Source organism: Lolium rigidum, chromosome 6 (genome assembly GCF_022539505.1).
Source record: "Lolium rigidum isolate FL_2022 chromosome 6, APGP_CSIRO_Lrig_0.1, whole genome shotgun sequence".
NCBI classification, from domain to species: domain Eukaryota; kingdom Viridiplantae; phylum Streptophyta; class Magnoliopsida; order Poales; family Poaceae; genus Lolium; species Lolium rigidum.
In genome coordinates this window covers 1,584,345-1,608,007 of record NC_061513.1, presented here as the reverse complement: position 1 = coordinate 1,608,007, position 23,663 = coordinate 1,584,345, and the positions used below count along the sequence as shown (strand labels likewise).

Below are 23,663 nucleotides of genomic sequence, written 5' to 3'. Positions count from 1 at the left end.
TGCATTGATTCCTACATACTTGCATATTGTACTTGTTATATTACTCTATGTTGACAATTATCCATGAGATATACATGTTACAAGTTGAAAGCAACCGCTGAAACTTAATCTTCCTTTGTGTTGCTTCAATACCTTTACTTTGATTTATTGCTTTATGAGTTAACTCTTATGCAAGACTTATTGATGCTTGTCTTGAAGTACTATTCATGAAGAGTCTTTGCTTTATGATTCACTTGTTTACTCATGTCATTACCATTGTTTTGATCGCTGCATTCATTACATATGTTTACAAATAGTATGATCAAGGTTATGATGGCATGTCACTTCAGAAATTATCTTTTGTTATCGTTTTACCTGCTCGGGACGAGCAGAACTAAGCTTGGGGATGATGATACGCCTCCGGCGTATCGATAATTTCTTATGTTCCATGCCATATTATTGATGATACCTACATGTTTTATGCACACTTTATGTCATATTCGTGCATTTTCTGGAACTAACCTATTAACAAGATGCCGAAGTTCCAGTTGCTGTTTTCTGCTGTTTTTGGTTTCAGAAATCCTAGTAACGAAATATTCTCGGAATTGGACGAAATCAAGTCCCAGGGGCCTATTTTGCCACGAACCTTCCAGAAGACCGAAGAGCATACGAAGTGGGGCCACGAGGTGGCGACACCACAAGGCGGCGCGGCCAAGGAGGGGCCCGCGCCGCCCTATGGTGTGGGCCCCTCGTCATCCCTCCGACTCCGCCCTTTCGCCTACTTAAAGCCTCCGTCGCGAAACCCCTGATACGAAGAACCACGATACGGAAAACCTTCCAGAGCCGCCGCCATCGCGAAGCCAAGATCTGGGGGACAGGAGTCTCTGTTCCGGCACCATCGCGAAGCAGGGAAGTGCCCCCGGAAGGCTTCTCCATCGACACCGCTGCCATCTCCACCGCCATCTTCATCACCGCTGCTGCTCCCATGAGGAGGGAGTAGTTCTCCATCGAGGCTCGGGGCTGTACCGGTAGCTATGTGGTTCATCTCTCTCCTATGTACTTCAATACAATAATCTCATGAGCTGCCTTACATGATTGAGATTCATATGATGATGCTTGTAATCTAGATGTCATTATGCTAGTCCAGTGAGTTTTACTTATGTGATCTCCGGAGACTCCTTGTCCCACGTGTGTAAAGGTGACGAGTGTGTGCACCGTGTGGGTCTCTTAGGCTATATTTCACGTGAATACTTATTCACTCGTTATGAATGGCATAGTGAAGTGCTTATTTATATCTCTTTATGATTGCAATGTGTTTTGTATCACAATTTATCTATGTGCTACTCTAGCAATGTTATTAAAGTAGTTTTATTCCTCCCGCACGGTGTAATGGTGACGAGTGTGTGCATCCGTGTTAGTACTTGGTTTATGCTATGATTATGATCTCTTGTAGATTATGAAGTTAACTATTGCTATGATAGTATTGATGTGTATTATTCCTCCTACATAGCATGAAGGTGACGAGTGTGCATGCTATGTTAGTACTTGGTTTAGTCGAATTGATCTTTCATGCACTCTAAGGTTATTTAAATATGAACATTGAATTGTGGAGCTTGTTAACTCCGGTATTGAGGGTTCGTGTAATCCTACGCAATGTGTTCATCATCCAACAAGAGAGTGTAGAGTATGCATTTATCTATTCTGTTATGTGATCAATGTTGAGAGTGTCCACTAGTGAAAGTCTAATCCCTAGGCCTTGTTCCTAAATATCGCTATCGCTGCTTGTTTACTCGTTTTACTTGCGTTACTACCGCTGCGTTACTACTGCTTGTTTACTCGTCCCGGGCAAAGCACTTTTCTCGGTGCCGTTGCTACTACTTATTCATACCACCTGTATTTCACTATCTCTTCGCCGAACTAGTGCACCTATTAGGTGTGTTGGGGACACAAGAGACTTCTTGCTTTGTGGTTGCAGGGTTGCATGAGAGGGATATCTTTGACCTCTTCCTCCCTGAGTTCGATAAACCTTGGGTGATCCACTTAAGGGAAACTTGCTGCTGTTCTACAAACCTCTGCTCTTGGAGGCCCAACACTGTCTACAAGAATAGAAGCTCCCGTAGACATCAGAGATGCGTTGGCACACGGTGGCGAGGTGGCCAGGGCAGGGGTGCAAGGGGAGAGAGGGGAGGTGGTCGGGCTCGGCGACATGGCAGGCATGGCCATGCCCTAGCTGCTCTCCTCCTCTCCTTAGCACTACTGTGCATCACTTAGGGTTTTAGGGGACTAGGGAACATAATGGTGTAGGTTAGGGTAGTTTAGGTGAGGTAGATTCACTATTTGAGGTGGTGGTGGAAAAATTAGAATTCGAGAATTGGCAAAAATGGCTAAGTGTAGAATGTTGCATGTGTTATAAAGTTGTGACTTTGGATGAGTATGGCTCATGATCAAAGATGAATTTGGCATGGTGATCTTTACCAAAGTTGTTCACCTTGATGTTGAATTTGAAATGGTGCGAAGAGTTAACCAGATTTGGTTTGAGAAAATTGAATGGCAAAGGCTCAAAGTAGTGACCAGACTATAATTGTCACTTTTGACCAATATCATATGTGAGCTAGATTTGTGTTTGAATTTCATTTGAATTGTGATTGTTTGATTCCAAAAGTTGCAATAAGTGTTTAATAACATTATTCAACTAATGGTGAAGACCAAATAGGTCTAGAGTCAAAATTTATAAAAATGCCATAGGACATATGTTAGGGTTTTTAGGGTTTTTCATTTATTGGAATTTCTTCCTCTTTGATTTATTTGGTTGGTGATCTTCATATGATCACCTTAGGGTTTTAGAGCATATCAAATACAAGTAATAATAATCATCATGGCATATCACTCAAATGCACAAGTCCTATGCATGGTACTATATGTACTTTGAAAAGTTTTTGTTGGTTTGAAATTTTGCTCTCTGGAATCTTTGTTTCTCTCTTTTATTGAAATTTGAGATGTTACACTAAAGAAGGTTCAAGTCTGCGATGTTGAGGAACTTGCTTGGTGTTCCGGGATTCGCAGTGGTATGAAAGTGGGGGCGGCAACACAGGTGAAGTTCAGAGTCCTACCTTTGAGGGTGAAAACCCAAGGTCTGGCCTTAACTGGTTGTGCCTGTTGTTTTGAGAGCGGGGACTATCTTTAGTGTGAAAACCTAAGATCTTTGATTGGGCGATGACGGCGCTGGTGCACTGTTCCCTTCTTGGAGGCGTCGATTTTGGAGAATTTGTATTTCAGGTGTTGTCTAGGGGGTGGATGTATTACTGTTGCTAGGCCTGGGATACTATAGGGGGACTTTTTTTCTTAGTTTTCTTTTATCTTTTTTGGTTGTGTGCTTCCGTACTGCCATTAGGGTGTTGCGTTGTTGCAGAGATTGAGTGTAATTGGTATCTTTTAATATTAATATATTCCTTTTATCGAAAAAAATGCACCCCAGTTCTTGGTATTAAGATGATTAGATGACATTATCACATTGTTTATAACATCCATGCACATTTTTTTAACACGACTTGAGTTTGGTGGAAATAGCTTAGTTTGTTAGAGTGCTGATTTTTCACTTGCTAGAAGACTTGGGTTTAAAGTTTAAACCCCATTTTCCACACCGATATTTCTTTCTTCCCAAGATTATAGCTCCTCCACTTTTCCCCGAGTTACACTAAAACACAGCAGCAGTTTGGGGAAGCTTATTAATACCATTTTGTTCACTTTTTGTAAGAAACTTTTGTCTTTTCAAGCAAACGATGTGATTTCGATGTTTAATTAATGATAGTATATGGGGCCGAAGACACTGAAACACACCTGACCACAAAATATATTCGTAGCAAAAGTAAAGGTATATCAACGATCTTCAAACTCGTCATCTCTAGCTATACATTCTGCTTCTTAACATTTCTGCAAATTCAGAAGGCGACGGAGAAAACTATTGGTAGGTAATCAACCAGGAGATTCCAACGAATTTGCCTCTCCAAGCCAGCTCGAAACCTGAATCCAACCCAATCCCACTAGATTTTGGGTTTCAAAAATTTAATGACGGATCTACTATTGCTGTAGGATATGATGACAAGTCATTTACGGCTGGTATCCTTAAAAAAGAGAAGAATCGCTTATCAAATGCGATTGATGAGCTTGAGGATGATGCGGAGGTTAGACCACTGTCTACGCATGAGATTGAACTTAAAAATCAATCCAATGCACAGATGGCGAGTTTTCTTCGCGAGGAGGAACTCAAATGGTATCAACGTTCCAAAGCTCAATTCATTTTGGAGGGAGACTCAAATACGCGGTATATTTCCATGGCTTAGCCAATGGGAGACATCGGAAAAAATGTATTCACTCTCTTATTCAAGATGAAGGGTTGATTGAAGGCCATGAGCAACTTAAGTCATACATTACTATTTATTATAAAGGCCTGTTTGGTCCTCCGGAGGAAAGTACTTTCTCTCTTAACGAGGATTTAACGGCTGATATACCCCAAGTTTCTATGGAAGAAAATGGCCTGCTAACCGCACCTTATATTGAGGAAGAGGTTCAGAAGGCAATTTTCCAAATGGAATGCAACAAAGCACCGGGTCCAGATGGCTTTCCAGCAGAGTTTTATCAAACCTTCTGGGATACGATTAAATCTGACCTTCTAGATTTGTTCAGTGATTTACACATTGGACAACTAGAATTATTTCGTCTAAATTTTGGTGAAGTTATCTTGTTACCAAAAGTTAATGAGGCAGAAAGGATCCAACAATATAGACCCATTTGCCTATTAATTGTAAGTTTCAAGATTTTCACGAAAGTGGTCACCATTAGACTTAATACCGTTGCGGATCATGTTGTTCTACCATCGCAGACAACTTTTATGCAAGGACGTAACATCCTTGATGGAGTGGCGGTCTTGCATGAGACGGTACATGAGATGCATTCTAAGAAATTAAATGGGGTTATTTTAAAACTTGATTTTGAGAAGGCGTATGATAAAGTCAAGTGGTCTTTCCTACAACAGACACTCAGGATGAAAGGCTTTTCGCCTGAGTGGCATGCTCTAATAAATGATTTCGTGTATGGAGGTAGTGTTGCAATCCGGGTTAATGATGACACCAAAAACTATTTCCAAACACGAAAAGGGTTACGCCAAGGGGATCCGCTATCACTGATACGTCTCCAACGTATCGATAATTTCTTGTGTTCCATGCCACATTATTGATGTTATCTACATGTTATATGCACACTTTATGTCATATTCGTGCATTTTCTGGAACTAACCTATTAACAAGATGCCGAAGTGCCAGTTCTCGTTTTCTGCTGTTTTTGGTTTCGAAATCCTAGTAACGAAATATTCTCGGAATCGGACGAAATCAACGCCAAAGATCTTAGAATCCCCGGAAGCATCCGGAACACACGAGAGGGACCGGAGGGGGGCACGAGCCCACCACACCATACCACGGCGCGGCCTAGGGGGCCCGCGCCCCCTAGGGTTTGGCCAGCCCTTCGACCCTCCGACGCCGCCTCTTCGCCTATATAAAGCCCCCGGATCGAAAAACCTCGACGCGTTCGACGAAAACCACAAAAACCTTCCGCAGCCGCCGCCATCGCGAAGCCAAGATCCGGGGGACAGGAGTCTCCGTTCCGGCACCCTGCCGGAGCGGGGAAGTGCCCCGGAAGGCTTCTCCATCGACACCGCTGCCATCTCCACCACCATCTTCATCACCGCTGCTGCTCCCATGAGGAGGGAGTAGTTCTCCATCGAGGCTCGGGGCTGTACCGGTAGCTATGTGGTTAATCTCTCTCCATGTACTTCAATACAATGATCTCATGAGCTGCTTTACATGATTGAGATTCATATGAGTTTGTATCACTACTATCTATGTGCTACTCTAGTGATGTTATTAAAGTAGTTCTATTCCTCCTGCACGTGTGTAACGGTGACAGTGTGTGCACCGTGTTAGTACTTGGTTTATGCTATGATCATGATCTCTTGTAGATTGCGAAGTTAACTATTGCTATGATAATATTGATGTGATCTATTCCTCCTACATATGCATGAAGGTGACAGTGTGCATGCTATGCTAGTACTTGGTTTAGTCTGTTGATCTATCTTACACTAAGGTTACTTAAACATGAGCATTATTGTGGAGCTTGTTAACTCCGGCATTGAGGGTTCGTGTAATCCTACGCAATGTGTTCATCATCCAACAAAAGTGTAGAGTATGCATTTATCTATTCTGTTATGTGATCAATGTTGAGAGTGTCCACTAGTGAAAGTCTATTCCCTAGGCCTTGTTCCTAAATATCGCTATCGCTGCTTGTTTACTTGTTTTACTTGCGTTACTACTTGCTACATTACTACTCGCTTGTTTACTTGTCCCGGGCAAAGCACTTTTCCGGTGTCGTTGCCGTTGCTACTACTTATTCATACCACCCGTATTTCACTATCTCTTCGCCGAACTAGTGCACCTATTAGGTGTGTTGGGGACACAAGAGACTTCTTGCTTTGTGGTTGCGGGGTTGCATGAGAGGGATATCTTTGACCTCTTCCTCCCTGAGTTCGATAAACCTTGGGTATCCACTTAAGGGAAACTTGCTGCTGTTCTACAAACCTCTGCTCTTGGAGGCCCAACACTATCTACAAGAATAGAAGCTCCCGTAGACATCAAGCACTTTTCTGGCGCCGTTGCCGGGGAGGAAAGGTAAAAGGCTCTCATACTACGGTCCCAGGTAAAGTATTTTTCTGGCGCCGTCGTGTGTGTGCTCGAAGCTATTTCCTTTAGATCCTGCAATTGCATCTTGTTGTTTCTTGTTTACACTAGTTTGGCATAATGTACAAGAGTGAGCTTCTTATTCTATTTCCCGATTTAAAACATGGATTGTTTGATGCGAAAATTAAAAAACCTATGAAATCTTCTTTGCATGCTTGGTAGTAATATTAGTATGAACGCTTTGAACACCATTGTTGATAATGATATAGAAAGTTCTAAGCTTGGGGAAGTCTGGTTTGCATGATATTTTTAGTCCCCCAAGCATTGAGGAGAAAATTTTCTTTGATGATACTTTGCCTCCTATTTACGATGATGATAATGATAGTGGTCTTTTTGTGCCACCTACTATGGAGAGTAAATTTTGTTGTGATTATACTATGCCTCCTACACTTGATGAGAATAATAATGATAGCTACTTTGTTGAATTTGCTCCCACTACAACTAATAAAATTGATTATACTTATGTGGAGAGTAATAATTTTATGCATGAGACTCATGATAAGAATGCTTTATGTGATAGTTATATTGTTGAGTTTGCTCATGATGCTACTGAAAGTTATTATGAGAGAGGAAAATATGGTGGTAGAAATTTTCATGTTACTAAAATGCCTCTCTATGTGCTGAAATTTTTGAAGCTACACTTGTTTTATCTTCCTATGCTTGTTACTTTGCTCTTCATGAACTTGTTTATTTACAAGATTCCTATGCATAGGAAGCATGTTAGACTTAAATGTGCTTTGAATTTGCCTCTTGATGCTCTCTTTTGCTTCAAATACTATTTCTTGCAAGTGCATCATTAAAACTGCTGAGCCCATCTTAATGGCTAAAAAGAAAGAACTTCTTGGGAGATAACCCATGTGTTATTTTGCTACAGTACTTTGTTTTATATTTGTATCTTGGAAGTTGTTTACTACTGTAGCAACCTCTCCTTATCTTAGTTTTGTGTTTTGTTGTGCCAAGTAAAGTCTTTGATAGTAAAGTAAGTACTAGATTTGGATTACTGCGCAGAAACAGATTTCTTTGCTGTCACGAATCTGGGTCTAATTCTCTGTAGGTAACTCAGAAAATTATGCCAATTTACGTGAGTGATCCTCATATATGTACGCAACTTTCATTCAATTTGAGCATTTTCATTTGAGCAAGTCTGGTGGCCTAATAAAATCCATCTTTACGGACTGTTCTGTTTTGACAGATTCTGCCTTTTATTTCGCATTGCCTCTTTTGCTATGTTGGATGAATTTCTTTGATCCATTAATGTCCAGTAGCTTTATGCAATGTCCAGAAGTGTTAAGAATGATTGTGTCACCTCTGAACATGTTAATTTTTATTGTCCACTAACCCTCTAATGAGTTGTTTCGAGTTTGGTGTGGAGGAAGTTTTCAAGGGTCAAGAGAGGAGGATGATATACTATGATCAAGGAGAGTGAAAGCTCTAAGCTTGGGGATGCCCCGGTGGTTCATCCCTGCATATATTAAGAAGACTCAAGCGTCTAAGCTTGGGGATGCCCAAGGCATCCCCTTCTTCATCGACAACATTATCAGGTTCCTCCCCTGAAACTATATTTTTATTCGGCCACATCTTATGTACTTTACTTGGAGCGTCCGTGTGCTTTTGTTTTTGTTTTTGTTTGAATAAATTGGATTACATCATGCTTGTGTGGGAGAGAGACACGCTCCGCTGGTTCATATGAACACATGTGTTCTTAGCTCATAATATTCATGGCGAAGTTTCCTCTTCGTTAAATTGTTATATGGTTGGAATTGGAAAATGATACATGTAGTAATTGCTATAATGTCTTGGGTAATGTGATACTTGGCAATTGTTGTGCTCATGTTTAAGCTCTTGCATCATATACTTTGCACCTATTAGTGAAGAATACATAGAGCATGCTAAAATTTGGTTTGCATATTTGGTTTCTCTAAGGTCTAGATAATTTCTAGTATTGAGTTTGAACAACAAGGAAGGTGTAGAGTCTTATAATGTTTTCAATATGTCTTTTATGTGAGTTTTGCTGCACCGGTTCATCCTTGTGTTTGTTTCAAATAAGCCTTGCTAGCCTAAACCTTGTATCGAGAGGGAATACTTTTCATGCATCCAAAATACTTGAGCCAACCACTATGCCATTTGTGTCCACCATACCTACCTATACTACATGGTATTTTCCCGCCATTCCAAAGTAAATTGCTTGAGTGCTACCTTTAAAATTCCATCATTCACCTTTGCAATATATAGCTCATGGGACAAATAGCTTAAAAACTATTGTGGTATTGAATATGTAATTATGCACTTTATCTCTTATTAAGTTGCTTGTTGTGCGATAACCATGTTTACCGGGGAACGCCATCAACTCATTGTTGAATTTCATGTGAGTTGCTATGCATGTTCGTCTTGTCCGAAGTAAGGGCGATCTACACTGAGTTGAATGGTTTGAGCATGCATATTGTGAGAGAAGAACATTGGGCCGCTAACTAAAGCCATGATTCATGGTGGAAGTTTCAGTTTTGGACAAACATCCTCAAATCTCTAATGAGAAAAGAATTAATTGTTGTCAAATGCTTAAAGCATTAAAAGAGGAGTCCATTATCTCGTTGTCTATGTTGTCCCGGTATGGATGTCTAAGTTGAGAATAATCAAAAGCGAGAAATCCAAATGCGAGCTTTCTCCTTAGACCTTTGTACAGGCGGCATAGAGGTACCCCTTTGTGAAACTTGGTTAAAGCATATGTATTGCGGTGATAATCCAGGTAGTCCAAGCTAATTAGGACAAGGTGCGGGCACTATTGGTACACTATGCATGAGGCTTGCAACTTATAAGATATAATTTACATGATGCATATGCTTTATTACTACCGTTGACAAAATTGTTTCATGTTTTCAAAATCAAAGCTCTAGCACAAATATAGCAATCGATGCTTTTCCTCTATGGAGGACCATTCTTTTACTTTTATGTTGAGTCGGTTCACCTATTTCTCTCCACCTCAAGAAGCAAACACTTGTGTGAACTGTGCATTGATTCTTACATATTTGCATATTGCATTTGTTATATTGCTTTGCATTGACAATTATCCATGAGATATACATGTTATAAGTTGAAAGCAACCGCTGAAACTTCATCTTCCTTTGTGTTGCTTCAATACCTTTACTTTGAATTATTACTTTATGAGTTAACTCTTATGCAAGACTTATTGATGCTTGTCTTGAAGTGCTATTCATGAAAAGTCTTTGCTTTATGATTCAGTTGTTTACCCATGTCATATACATTGTTTTGATCGCTGCATTCACTACATATGCTTTACAAATAGTATGATCAAGATTATGATGGCATGTCACTCCAGAAATTATATTTGTTATCGTTTTACCTGCTCGCGACGAGCAGAACTAAGCTTGGGGATGCTGATACGTCTCCAACGTATCGATAATTTCTTGTGTTCCATGCCACATTATTGATGTTATCTACATGTTATATGCACACTTTATGTCATATTCGTGCATTTTCTGGAACTAACCTATTAACAAGATGCCGAAGTGCCGGTTCTCGTTTTCTCGCTGTTTTTGGTTTCAGAAATCCTAGTAACGAAATATTCTCGGAATCGGACGAAATCAACGCCAAAGATCTTAGAATCCCCGGAAGCATCCGGAACACACGAGAGGGACCGGAGGGGGGCACAGGCCCACCACACCATACCCTGGCGCGGCCTAGGGGGGGCCCGCGCCCCCCTAGGGTTTGGCCAGCCCTTCGACCCTCTGACGCCGCCTCTTCGCCTATATAAAGCCCCTGGATCGAAAAACCTCGACGCGTTCGACGAAAACCACAAAAACCTTCCAGAGCCGCCGCCATCGCGAAGCCAAGATCTGGGGGACAGGAGTCTCTGTTCCGGCACCCTGCCGGAGCGGGGAAGTGCCCCCGGAAGGCTTCTCCATCGACACCGCTGCCATCTCCACCACCATCTTCATCACCGCTGCTGCTCCCATGAGGAGGGAGTAGTTCTCCATCGAGGCTCGGGGCTGTACCGGTAGCTATGTGGTTAATCTCTCTCCATGTACTTCAATACAATGATCTCATGAGGTGCTTTACATGATTGAGATTCATATGAGTTTGTATCACTACTATCTATGTGCTACTCTAGTGATGTTATTAAAGTAGTTCTATTCCTCCTGCACGTGTGTAACGGTGACAGTGTGTGCACCGTGTTAGTACTTGGTTTATGTTATGATCATGATCTCTTGTAGATTGCGAAGTTAACTATTGCTATGATAATATTGATGTGATCTATTCCTCCTACATATGCATGAAGGTGACAGTGTGCATGCTATGCTAGTACTTGGTTTAGTCTGTTGATCTATCTTACACTAAGGTTACTTAAACATGAGCATTATTGTGGAGCTTGTTAACTCCGGCATTGAGGGTTCGTGTAATCCTACACAATGTGTTCATCATCCAACAAAAGTGTAGAGTATGCATTTATCTATTCTGTTATGTGATCAATGTTGAGAGTGTCCACTAGTGAAAGTCTATTCCCTAGGCCTTGTTCCTAAATACTGCTATCGCTGCTTGTTTACTGTTTTACTGCGTTACTACTGCTACATTACTACTGCTTGTTTACTGTCCTGGGCAAAGCACTTTTCTGGTGTCGTTGCCGTTGCTACTACTTATTCATACCACCTGTATTTCACTATCTCTTCGCCGAACTAGTGCACCTATTAGGTGTGTTGGGGACACAAGAGACTTCTTGCTTTGTGGTTGCAGGGTTGCATGAGAGGGATATCTTTGACCTCTTCCTCCCTGAGTTCGATAAACCTTGGGTATCCACTTAAGGGAAACTTGCTGCTGTTCTACAAACCTCTGCTCTTGGAGGCCCAACACTGTCTACAAGAATAGAAGCTCCCGTAGACATCAATCACCGATGTTGTTTAACATTGTATCGGATATGTTGGCTATACTTATAGAGCGGGCCAAGTCCGATGGCCAGATTGAAGGGGTGATTCCACATCTGGTTGATGGTGGTTTATCAATCCTTCAATATGCTGATGATACAATTCTGTTTATGGATCACGATCTTGAAAAAGCTCAAAATCTGAAACTAATTTTGGCGGCTTTTGAGCAATTGTCGGGATTGAAAATTAATTTCCATAAAAGTGAATTGTTCTGCTTCGGCGATGCCCAAAATGAAGTGGCTTTGTATACAGAGTTATTTGGTTGTGGGCAAGGCCAATCCTATTCGCTATTTGGGTATTCCGATTCATTATCGGAGACTTACAATTGCGGAATGGAAACTAGTGGAAGAAAGATTACAAAAATGCCTCAGTAGTTGGAAAGGTAAATTGTTGTCCCTGGGTGAAAGATTGGTACTATTTAATTCGGTACTAACAAACATGGTAATGTATATGTTATCATTCTTCATTCTACCGAAAGGAATTCTGCATAAACTCGATTATGATCGATCCAGATTCTTTTGGCAAGGGGACAATGAGAAAAAGAAATATCGACTGGTTAAATGGAGTATAGTTTGTAGTCTCAAAGATCAAGGAGGGCTTGGAGTTCATGACCTGGAGGTCAAGAATTCAGCTTTACTGGGTAAATGACTTTTTAAGCTACTTACCGAGGATGAGATTTGGCAAACTATTCTTCGGAGAAAGTATATTGGCTCGAAGAAATTATCTCAAGTGGTTTGGAAACCTGGGGATTCACACTTCTGGGCTGGTCTTATGGCGACAAAAAATGTCTTTTTTCAACATGGGACTTTCTCGATTAGGAACGGAGCACATATACGGTTCTGGGAATATGCTTGGCTCGACAATGCACCCTTAAGTGAACAGTATCCCGCTTTGTATAGAATTGCTCGTCGCCAAGGTGATACCATTGCAACTGTAATGGCTACTTCACCTCCGAATGTGACGTTCAGACGGGTTTTACTTGGACAAAGACTAGTGGCATGGAATAATCTAATTCAGCAGCTCGGAGATATTCATTTATCGCCAGAACCAGATGAATTTAGATGGAATCTTCATGTAGATGGTACTTTTCTGTAAAATCCTTATACAATGTGATCCTGCTTTCTAATTTACCAGTTGATAATAATAAGAAGATTTGGAAGATGAAGATAGCATTAAAAATCAAAAATTTTGGATGGTATCTGCGTCGCGGGGTTATTCTCACCAAAGACAATCTTGTTAAGCGGAATTGGCACGGAAGTACACGATGTGTTTTTTATCATCATGATGAAACCATCAAACATTTATTCTTCCAGTGCCAGTTTGCGAGATCTATATGGTCAGTCATCTAAGTAGCGTCACCTTGTATCCTCCGACTAGTGTCGCCAATGTCTTTGGCAATTGGCTTCATGGTATCGATTCAATGTTTAAATTGCTTCTTAGGGTGGGGGCGCTTGCAGTTATCTGGGCGCTGTGGCTATGTAGAAATGACAAGATCTTTAATGATAAAAATTGCTCTTTGTTGCAGGTCATCTACAGATGCACGGGTATTCTCCGTTCGTGGTTACCTCTTCAGCGTGTGGAGAACCGAGACCTATTTACGAAGGTCTATACACGGTTGGAGGATACGGCGAGGGATAATTTTTCCTACATGGGTGACAACATAGTCTACGGATAGTAGCTCCACCTACACCTTAGGCGTCATATGATTCATCGTTCCAATATGTATCTCGCCTAGTTTTTTTATGTAACTTTTTTCACTTGAGACAACAAACGGCTGTGTGCATCCTGGGTATGCAGAGGCTGGATGTAATTGCTTCTTGAAGTAATAAACCATCCTTTATCGAAAAAAATAATGACAAGTCATTACGAAATGAAGGCATACTCAAAATCGCTATCACGCAGACAAAACAACTGAAGTACCATTTCTCATTAAAAAGAACTGAACTACAAAAAGTTCATCACATTCAAATCAATTTAACTACTACGCATCCATCATAACCTTGAACTCGTCGAAGCAAACCACCCCATCTCCATTCAGATCAAACCTTTGGATCATGGCCCGGCACTCGTCGATGCCCTGGTGTGAGCCTAGCCTGTCGAGCATGAGCATCAGGCTCGCCGGCGTGATGCAGCCTTCGCCCTTCACCTCGTACATCCCGAACGCCTCCCTCAGCCCGCTGAATCGGTCTACGTTGTCGGCCTCCTTCTCTGACTCTGTGTCGACCAGCCTGAGAAACTCATCCTCGTCCAGCAGCCGGTCGCCGTCGGTGTCAGCGGACGCGACAAGCGCCTCGGCGTCCTCTGCCGACACGTCCTCGCCCAGTGCTGCCTTCATGCACAGCCGCAGCTCAGCTGCCGAGATCTTGCCGTCGGCGTCCTTGTCGAAGGAGGCGAACACGCTGCTGAAGTGGCTGGATGTCGCCGCGGGCACCATCTTTAGTTTCCTCCGGTGATCACCTGAGAAGGCTGAGTTTTTTAGCTGTTTAGTATCCGTGTAGTTTGCTGTGTTTGCGTTTTCCCTTTGTTTTGCTGCAAACTGCAAAGTTCAGCTTCTGGTGCTTGGTCTCAGGTTTGTGGGTGCGTATATATAAGTACATTGAAGGTATACAACCGCGTGCAGCTAGCCATTTGTGTTGATGGCTCCAAGGCAAAATTATTGAGATAAATGATTGATTGGGCTGAGGAATTGGTCGGTTGACAGCGTCAATTCGTTTAGAGCTGTCGTCGAAAGGGGAAGTCCAGATTTGAACGAGTACGTCAGAGTATTATAATGTCCAGCTAGGGTATTTCTATGACAGAATATTGCGTACAATGCAGGCCTCTTCCAAAGAGGAAGCTGTGTGTAGGGAGCTCGTTGGTTGCTGGTGATATGTTTATTAGACAAATACTAGAGCTTTGGCGTCATTCCCCACTCTCCAGTATGTATGGCGCGTACATGTATACTAGTATAAACTTGTCCCGCAGCCGCCGGCGACGAAGTCCTGTTTCGGCTATTCCATCATTTTTGGTCTTAATGTCTTTCCTTATGGTAGATTGGTAGTAGCTCGAGAATGACCCAATTATCAGCATTTTTGTTCTTCTAGAGGATATGTTATCGTTGCAAAGTAATGCCAAATGGAGGCCATTTCGCACTCGAGACTCGAGAGTTAAATTAAGCAGCAGAGGAAAGGAACAGGGTAGCTGTAGATTTTCATACCACTGCTAATGCCCTGTCCGACACTAGCCAGGTGATCGAAGAGGAACTCCAGCGAAACAGCACGGTCGCAACAAAGTTGGAGACCACGTAACCACAGCACGCATGGACTTGAACGTCTTGGAATTCAGCTCAACATTCCTATCCAGTTGATTTTGGGTGGTAAACTCCATCTACAAGTTGAAAGTGCCGTCCAATTTGCTGCTTCTACCTCCCAACCCCCTCCACCTAACCCTAGCCGTCACAGTCCACATATCCTTCCTCGTCAAAGCCGGATTAGGCTGCTGGGCAAACCCGAAGGAGCGAATGGCGGCGGTGGGGCCCTCTTCCACAGGCGGCGGCCCTCTTCATCTGGTGGCGGCAGGGGGGCATTAGGGTTTTGTCAGCGCGGTGCTAGGATCTCCGGAGGTGATCTTGGCACATACAGCAGTGGTGGGGCTCCTTCTGCTCGGTGGTGCCGGCCTTGTAGCTACGACCAACGGCGTCCAGGTCGGTGCTGTGGAGACTGCTTGGCGTCATGGTTCTGCCGGCATTGACGCGCTAGGTGGCCATGACCATGACGTGGCCAGAAATCATGGCATAGTAGCTCCGGTAATAGTGGCAGCACCAACCTCATGGTTGGTGGCAACCTATCCGGCTGCGGGTTTGGGGAGTCGTGGCTTCCTCTGAAAACCGAGCCCGACTTCGGTAGTGGCAGATAATGGAAGGGTAGGCATCGTTGTGGCAGCCTTCATCTCGTCGCCTGGGCTGCTTCGGGGGAAACCCCAGATGTAGTTCTCCTACCTCAAATGATGGCGACACAAGATGTTCTCCCCACTGATGCATTGTTTTTGCAGTAGATGTTTGCTGGACAGGCTCTGAGGTGGAGCGACATGGTTCTCACCACGTCCATGACGGTGGGTCTGCGGTGTGGCACCGCGGAGTCTTGATGGAGGAGCGTGCCGGGGTGAGCGCACAGGGACGAGGCGTCGTCTGGCGCCATGGTGGTGTCACGGCAGAATCAACGAAGTTTATGTGGATCTTAACCATGAAGATTGCTTAGCGGTTCAATCATATGTAACATGTACATGAGGTGCTTCTTAAGAGTATGCTAAACCGGATGAGAGAGCATCTTGAGGTACGACGATATGTTTCCGGTTCCTATGCGATAGAGGGATTTTATTGTTTTCTAGGTATAAGACCTTGCTGAGATGATCTTCACCCATTGTTGGGTAGGTAAGTCGTATGTATATATTTTTATGCAGAGGCTGGGTTATCATCCTCCATTACAAAAAATATATTTCATGTTTTTTTAGTTATCCCCCTAGAAAGTAAAATGTTGAATTTAATCTAATTGAATTCATTACTATTGGCCGATACCCGAATATGTGTTCATCTAATCTACTATACTATGAATGCACTTGAACTTGTGAACTCAACTATAAAACCAACCAAATACTAATTCAAAGACTTTTGGCTGATCAACTATACTATGAATGTATTCATTACTATTGGCTGATACCCGAATAGGAATTGAAGCCGAGATCGACTTTGGATGAAGGCGTTCATGGGCATTGCGAATCCAACTAGAAAAATTTGAGTTTATCTCCGGTCTAAGTAGTTTGTGGACCCATATCAAGTGAAAAATACCCTTTCCACACATTTGTATAAAACTTTTTTACTTAGTCATCATAAATATTTATCATTAAATGTATCTCATGTTTTGTCATACATCTTAGATATAGTATACAAAAATCATTCTTTTCCATATTAAGTAACATATTTTCCAAACTATTCTAATAAGTATCATCACAAATAAATTCTCTTCCAAAGGAAACCCTGTGTTTTGTCTTTGGAAATAATTTTACTTGTAAGATGTAGTCTAGGATGTATATAGAAATCCTCTTTTGACCATGAATTTCTCTCTACTTATACTGAAACCAAAGTATCAGATTACTCCAACAAGTAAGTTACACCCTAACTATATAATTGTGCGTTTATACATATATCTACAAAGTTGGTAGAGCATTTTCCGTGTATGAATTTAATGAGTAATCTGGAAGATGTTTCTAGAAGATAATACTAAATAGTAACCTTGAACCATATCAAGGGAAACACCATGATATGCAAGAACAAGAATGATGACGATGGCATAAGGCGCCACCTTGTGACTGGTCTAGTCGATGATGCATATGTCTAGCTAAGATTTGTTCACAAGAGTTGTATATTATGTGTATGCTTGGTGTGGGAGCTACTAATTTGTCCTTTATTTATTTTTAGAATGTAGAAATTTGATTATATGTATCATGATTAACGTACATGCATGAAAGACTTGATATATTTATACCCCCATTCGTAAATACATGACTTCTGAAGAAGTGCACACTCAAACTCATTAGCATTACATAAAAATGAAACGATAAGTGAAAATAGTATCATCCTAATTTTCATGATATATTTTCACAATAAATATTTTTACATTTTTATGATCATATAATGTAGTGAAAATTTCAGCTCAAACCATAAAAAATGACGCCAAGTCCATTTGGATCCTAAACAAAAAAAAATCAATTTAAGGACGTACATTTTCTGAAACCATTTAATTACTTTCCGAGATAATGGCTTTGCATTTCGACATCGGGGAAAAAATCACCAAACGTAGAGTATATATGTTAGGGATTTATAATATAGAAAATTCGTAAGTGGTAGGAGTACAATAGTTTGATTCATAAAAGCAAAAGTAAACGCATTCTGATTTCCTTTTTCGTATAGAAGATAATTTTCATGATTTTTGTCTTTTGTTTTGCAGATTTCGAATTGCGAACACATTTCCAGCGTTCATGTTCTATTGTTAACAAATAATCTTTGTAGCTGCAAAACGACATAAAGTTGCCAGCTTAATATTTGGAGGGTCGCTTACCTCTAGATTCCAAAAAAGTTAGAATGATTCACATGAGCGGAGAATGCTACACACTACGAGTCAAAGGAAACCCATCAATCTGCAGAATAATACTCTTCCATGTTTCAAAGCGGAAAACAAAAAAAAATGTGGATTTATCTTGAATTGCTGCACATAACATAAATAATGGTACTCCCTCCAATATATAACGAGTGTTTTTATTTTATTTTACTTTTGTCAAGTTTAAATTAAAACCACCATATACCTACTACAGATGAGAGGGAATAGGATCCAACCAAATTTCTGGAACAAAAAGAAGAGGAACGTTACACGACAGCAACGAGCCGACTACACGCGTGACATTCATGCATGCATGCAGTATGCGTCGATGTCGGTGGAAGTCTGGAACACACGGCCACCGAAGTTTCCCGTAACGAAGCAGCTTCCAACTTCCAGGAACGAACCATTTCGACACCGTCAAGTCGTACTCACGTCTCTCACACGGACGCTACGCGAGTAAGCTTCCAACTTCGCATACATTTTCTGAAGAAAAACTGTAATGGTTGACTCGATTACTACATAGAAATCGCCGCCCCTGCTTTCTTGCTCCAAGTTTCCAACCCAAGACACGGCATGTCCACGGCCACACAGCCTCCCTGGCATCTTTCCCGCCTTGCCTTGCAGCTTCGAAAAATCGCGTCCACCGGAGTATACATATCAGGGCTCACACATGATGATCCTGCAGCAGCAAAACAGCAACGGACAAAGCAGAGGAAGCACTAAACAGAACCTGTAGTAGTATAGTTCACAGACGGCGGCGGAGCTGCGCGTGTGCATGCGGGCGACGCTGGGGGAGGACATACCGGCCGAGGAAGCCGAGGCGCTGGTGGCATCAGTGGACGCGGACGGCGACGGGCTGCTGTGCGAGGCGGAGTTCCTCAAGCTGGCGCTGCACTGCGATGCCGATGCCGAGGAGAGGACCAGCGGGCTGAGAGAGGCGTTTGAGATGTACGAGATGGAGGGGGAAGGGTGCATCACGCCGGCGAGCCTGGGGCGGATGCTCGGCAAGCTCGGGAACGAGCGGGCCGTCGGCGAGTGCCGCGCCATGATCTGCCGGTTTGATTTGGACGGGGACGGGGTGCTCAGCTTCGACGAGTTCAAGATCATGATGAGCGCATGAAGAAGTGAAGATATGATGCACATATATTGTTCTTCCTTGACTAGTACTAATTCGCTTGATTGTGGTAGGGTGGTGTTCAGACATGTATAGCTCGTTGTTCCATTCATTCGTTCATTCATTCTATTGCTATTTCAGCCCTTAAATTAAACCCATGCAGTTATAAGTAGAGGAAGATAGAGTTTCTCATGAAAGATTGTTGCACTAGGCCACTAGCTAATTAAACAAAAAAATCCGAACTGAGAGAGAGGATTGGTCGTTACACTCTAACACTCCCCTCACATCTATGCTAGCCAACAAAGTATTTAAAATAAATATTTGAGGCCTTCCTAAAAACAAATTCAAGGATACACGTCTAGACGTGAGGGTAGGTATTGAATATAATTGCCTAACCCTCCTCAATTAGATCAGATCGATCTTTTGATTGAATTAGCTAAAGCATGCAATTTTACATCTCACTTCCGGTTAGATACTGGGTATGTATCCACCATGTATCATGTTCGTAGATTCGTGCAAACAAAACTGAAACACGCCGATACATTTAGTATAAATTGGATAATCTTGTCTTATTGGAGACAGAAAGATCAAAATTCTCTAATCGAACTTTGTGCAATATCAATGGTGGCCTCCACTAATTATGTCATTTATTACTTTGTCATGGTATACCAGGAGGCATTGACACCGCAACCCTTGAGTCCAGGCTATTGAAACTTGTGACTATTGTGTCAAGTTTAGATAGAGATATATGGAAGATGGTTCCAGTAACTTCTGTCTCTTTGAGTGTACTTTAGTTTAACAAATTATACTATACAATAAGGAATGTAGATATGTTCCCCAATAGGTCCATAGGGGCGGGGGAGGAGGGTTCGCTCATTTTCAAAAGAAAACAAGAGCTGAAATTGTACATGCTAGTAGTTGGTATTTACGCCATCGATTTTGTTTGCTACTACTTCTGAAATCACCCAGTAGATTGCTTATCGTTAAGGAATTTAGATAGCTGAAGTAAGGAACAGGGGATCTCAACCAAGTACCAGACACGGCAAATGGAACTCTAGCCCTAAGCTTTTCCTATTGGGGCTTATGTGACGCTCGGTAAGGATGCACATAGACCACGAGTTTATTTGTCCATTTCTCCATGCAACTTAAATTGTCAATCTATGAATTATTGGGTTTGGTACTCATCTTCCCCTAGTTTAACTTTTATATACGCCCTCCGTCCACAAAAGGATGTCAGACGTAGGTCCAAAATCGGATTATCTACATACTAAAGATTACTGTCTAGAGGGTAAATCCAAATTGAGATATGGTTGGTGGGGAAGCCAGGACATCTTTAGCTGAAAAGACTATTTACCAGCACTGAACCCTTCTTAAGACCGATATATCTTAAAGTGGTCAAGGAAGTCCATTGCTGGCTTGAAAACGCATTTGGCTTTAGAAAAAGTTCTGGCATCCTTTTATGAACAGAGGTAGTACTTAAGTTTCCAATTTAGGGGTCTTAGAGACTTCAACAAATTTCCAACTGCGTCACATTAGCAACCACTACAATTTGAAGGAGACATTGCGAGGATGCAGAGCTCATTTAAAAATCATATATGAGGAAATGCAATGAAGAGAACTTGCACATGTACCTACCTTGTACCTTAAGTTTTGTACTCTAAAAATGGAAAAGGTTTGCTTCTATGTTGATTTATCCATTAAGGAATCTGCAGTTATTTTGCATGTAGTGAATAATGACAATGTTTCACAAAATATATACACCAGTCCACATTGTTTGGTGCCGGATAAAGAAACAAAATTATGCATACCTCAGGCCACATAATGTTTCACAAAAGGTAAAGAACCCCTAGTAAGCCATGAAAGCTTTACTGCCTCATAAGGTTCATGAACTAACTACATTCCTAGACATCTAAAACACGTGTGATGAGAAGAAGCATGCATGAGATGGTTGCAAAACTGTTTCTCTCTACAATCAATGTCATCATTACAATTTTAGCCAAGATGAGTCTAGAATGGAGCTTGCCATCCTTTTAATGCATTACGAGGTTCCATATTAATTTTAGAGTACATGGGTTTCAAAAAGTTTATCAAGATCTTGAATATTATGTTCAAAATAGTTTCAAGAACAATCTTAAGAAAGGATTACGTTAATGTTGACTAAATACTAAAGACCAATGTTACAAGAAATATTTAAGAGTTGTGGTGCTATGTGTCCCACTGATAGCTGATATGTGGATTTCAAATGAGAGGGAAATAAACATATGTATGAGTTGCCATTTTATGGACAATATATGGTTGGTTGAGAAATTTGTTCGATGGAATAGTCACATGATGACTGGGTATACATGCTAGATATATTTTATTTTATTTTGAAAAGGAGTATCACCTCTGCACATTCCATCGGTTGATGCACAACCATAGATATATTATCTTAAATATCAGTTCTGTTATAACCACCAAAAGTAACAATGTAATCAATATTTTACATACTAAGTTATATGGTTGTCATAATGTCTGAGTATTTATGTTGGCAAATACATTCTTTTATATTATAGAAAAGTTATATTTTTTGTTTTATTCTAGATATCATATTATTCGAAAAATATAGGCTGGGACATTTAAGAAAATCTTGTACTACAAAGGATTTATTTCTAAATAAAAACAACCAAACCACGTTCTTCAAAAGTAAATTATGCCCATTATTACATTACCGCACTTTTTATACATATATCTGCAAAGTAGTTAGAGTGCATTGAGTGTATTAACTTAGCAAGCATCTGGAAGATGTTTCTAGAGTAACCTTGACACTATAGTAATGCTACACTATGACATGCAACAACGATGATGCTGATGAGATGGTATGCCAGGTGGCAGTTGGCCCCGTCGATAATGTTTGTCTCTAAAAGGCTCAAAAATGTGTATAACTTTGTTGTTCGATGCATGATTTTGCAAGAAGTGTGCAATGATACTCTTTTGAACTTGATGATAAACATAAGAAAAACGGGATGATGAGTGTAAACAGTATGATCAAAATTTTCATGTAAACATTGTTCATAATACAATTTTCACACAAATATATGTTATGAGGTAAGTTCAGTTCAAACCATAAACAATGATGCCAGGTAAATTGAAGCGTAAAGTGTTAAGCGGTCCATATTAGACCCTAATTTTTCTAAAACCATTTAATTACACGATGATGATTTTTTTCATAGTACAAAAATGCAAAAGCAAACAAGAGAATATAAATTTTCTAAAATAATCATAACTATTTTTTTCATGTAAAAAAAGAGAAAATAAATTTAACTTCCTTTGAGTATTAAAAGTAAATTCCATATCTTTGGTTGAATTTTTGCAGGTTTTCAGTTGGTAACTGACAAGGGATTAACTTATCAATGCCTATGGATTGTAGGCTAGGGTTTAGTTAGAAGTAGAGGGCAAGTAGATCTCGAAGGTTTCAGCCGAAAAGTACTCGACGAATATGAAAACTAGGATTTGCGGACAATGATTCGATGATCTCCTCGTCCCTCGACACCCCCTTTATATAAGAGGTGGAGCCGAGGGTTTCGTTTTGTACAAGTTACAGAGTCCGGGACGGTTTCTAACTCATCCCGCCAGATTACAAATAACACTTCCTATTACAACTCTATCTTTTCCTTAAGTACATCTTGGGCTTCCGAATCTTCTTATTCTTCGGGTAGTGGGCCTTCAATAAACCCCGGGTACTATATTCGGCAGGCCCATTTGGGATGCCTATGTCAGTAGCCCCCGAGATTTTGCTTGAATCATAGAGTCAGGGAAAATCTCCACTGTTTATTTTTACTCGAAAGCTCTAACTTTTATACTTCTTCTCATAAAATTCTATATTGTACAGGGATATTGGTAGTTGGGGCTAGTTCATCTGACGGATCAGGTACTAGTTAACTGCTCTAGTGGCAATCCGCAAAAACCTACTTCAAAATCACGTCCCTGGACATGATCTCGGGATACTGGTGTAAACTTCGACAGGTGCCGCTTAAGGTCTTACCATTCTGTCGAGTCCCAGTCAAATTTATCGAGTACCTAACGCGTCCGTTAGGATTTTTCTTCGTATCTGTTGATACGGATAAAAGTAGCAGAGCGCAGTCTTCGGCGATGCCACGCCCAGCAGAATAGATCTGGGGTCTTACCTTCGCAAATTTGCGGCATTCAAAAATTGATCGCAACTTTGGCGTTCTGAGAATATATTGTCGAGTGCTTTTCCGGCTGTTGGAATGGCACATTTTATCGAGTCAAATATGACTTATATTAATCTCCCGATGGGAGTATATGTAGAGTTAATTATAACTCGAAATATACTCTCTTGCTGTTCTATCTTTCTTTTCCTTTTTTCCTTTTTATATTTCATCGGGCACGCGAACAGCGTTCCCGATGGGAGTAGCCCCCGAGGCTACAGCCAAGAATTTGTGCTTGGTTGTAGGCTCAACATTTTAGTCCACCTTATCGCTATATTGCCAGTATCTCCCGATAATCTTTCTCTTCTTTTTTATCTATCGGGTGCGCGAACAGCGCTCCCGATGGGAGTAGCCCCCGAGGCTACAGCCAAGAACTTGTGCTTGGTTGTAGGCTCCCAAAATTTCTATATTTGCCATAGTCGAAACTTTACTTTTTTCGAAGTAGCCCCCGAGCATTTGGGCAAAAACTTGTTCTTGACCAAAGGCTCCCGAAGTATGCAAATAACTTA

The 23,663-nt window shown here is 41.3% G+C and overlaps 2 protein-coding genes across 2 annotated transcripts; one reads left to right on the top strand and one right to left on the bottom strand.

Moving 5' to 3' along the window:
- Positions 1 to 13,644: 13,644 nt before the first annotated feature.
- LOC124659079 (putative calcium-binding protein CML19) lies at positions 13,645 to 14,236 on the bottom strand. The gene has a single exon (XM_047197031.1). The coding sequence runs from the start codon at positions 14,130 to 14,132 to the stop codon at positions 13,680 to 13,682; it is 453 nt and encodes a 150-aa protein (XP_047052987.1). The 5' UTR covers positions 14,133 to 14,236; the 3' UTR covers positions 13,645 to 13,679.
- A 4,350-nt stretch (positions 14,237 to 18,586) lies between these two features.
- Positions 18,587 to 19,092, top strand: LOC124659279 (probable calcium-binding protein CML31). Its single transcript, XM_047197200.1, has one exon. It carries the CDS (start codon positions 18,605 to 18,607, stop codon positions 18,947 to 18,949), a length of 345 nt encoding a protein of 114 aa, XP_047053156.1. The 5' UTR covers positions 18,587 to 18,604; the 3' UTR covers positions 18,950 to 19,092.
- Positions 19,093 to 23,663: the final 4,571 nt, after the last annotated feature.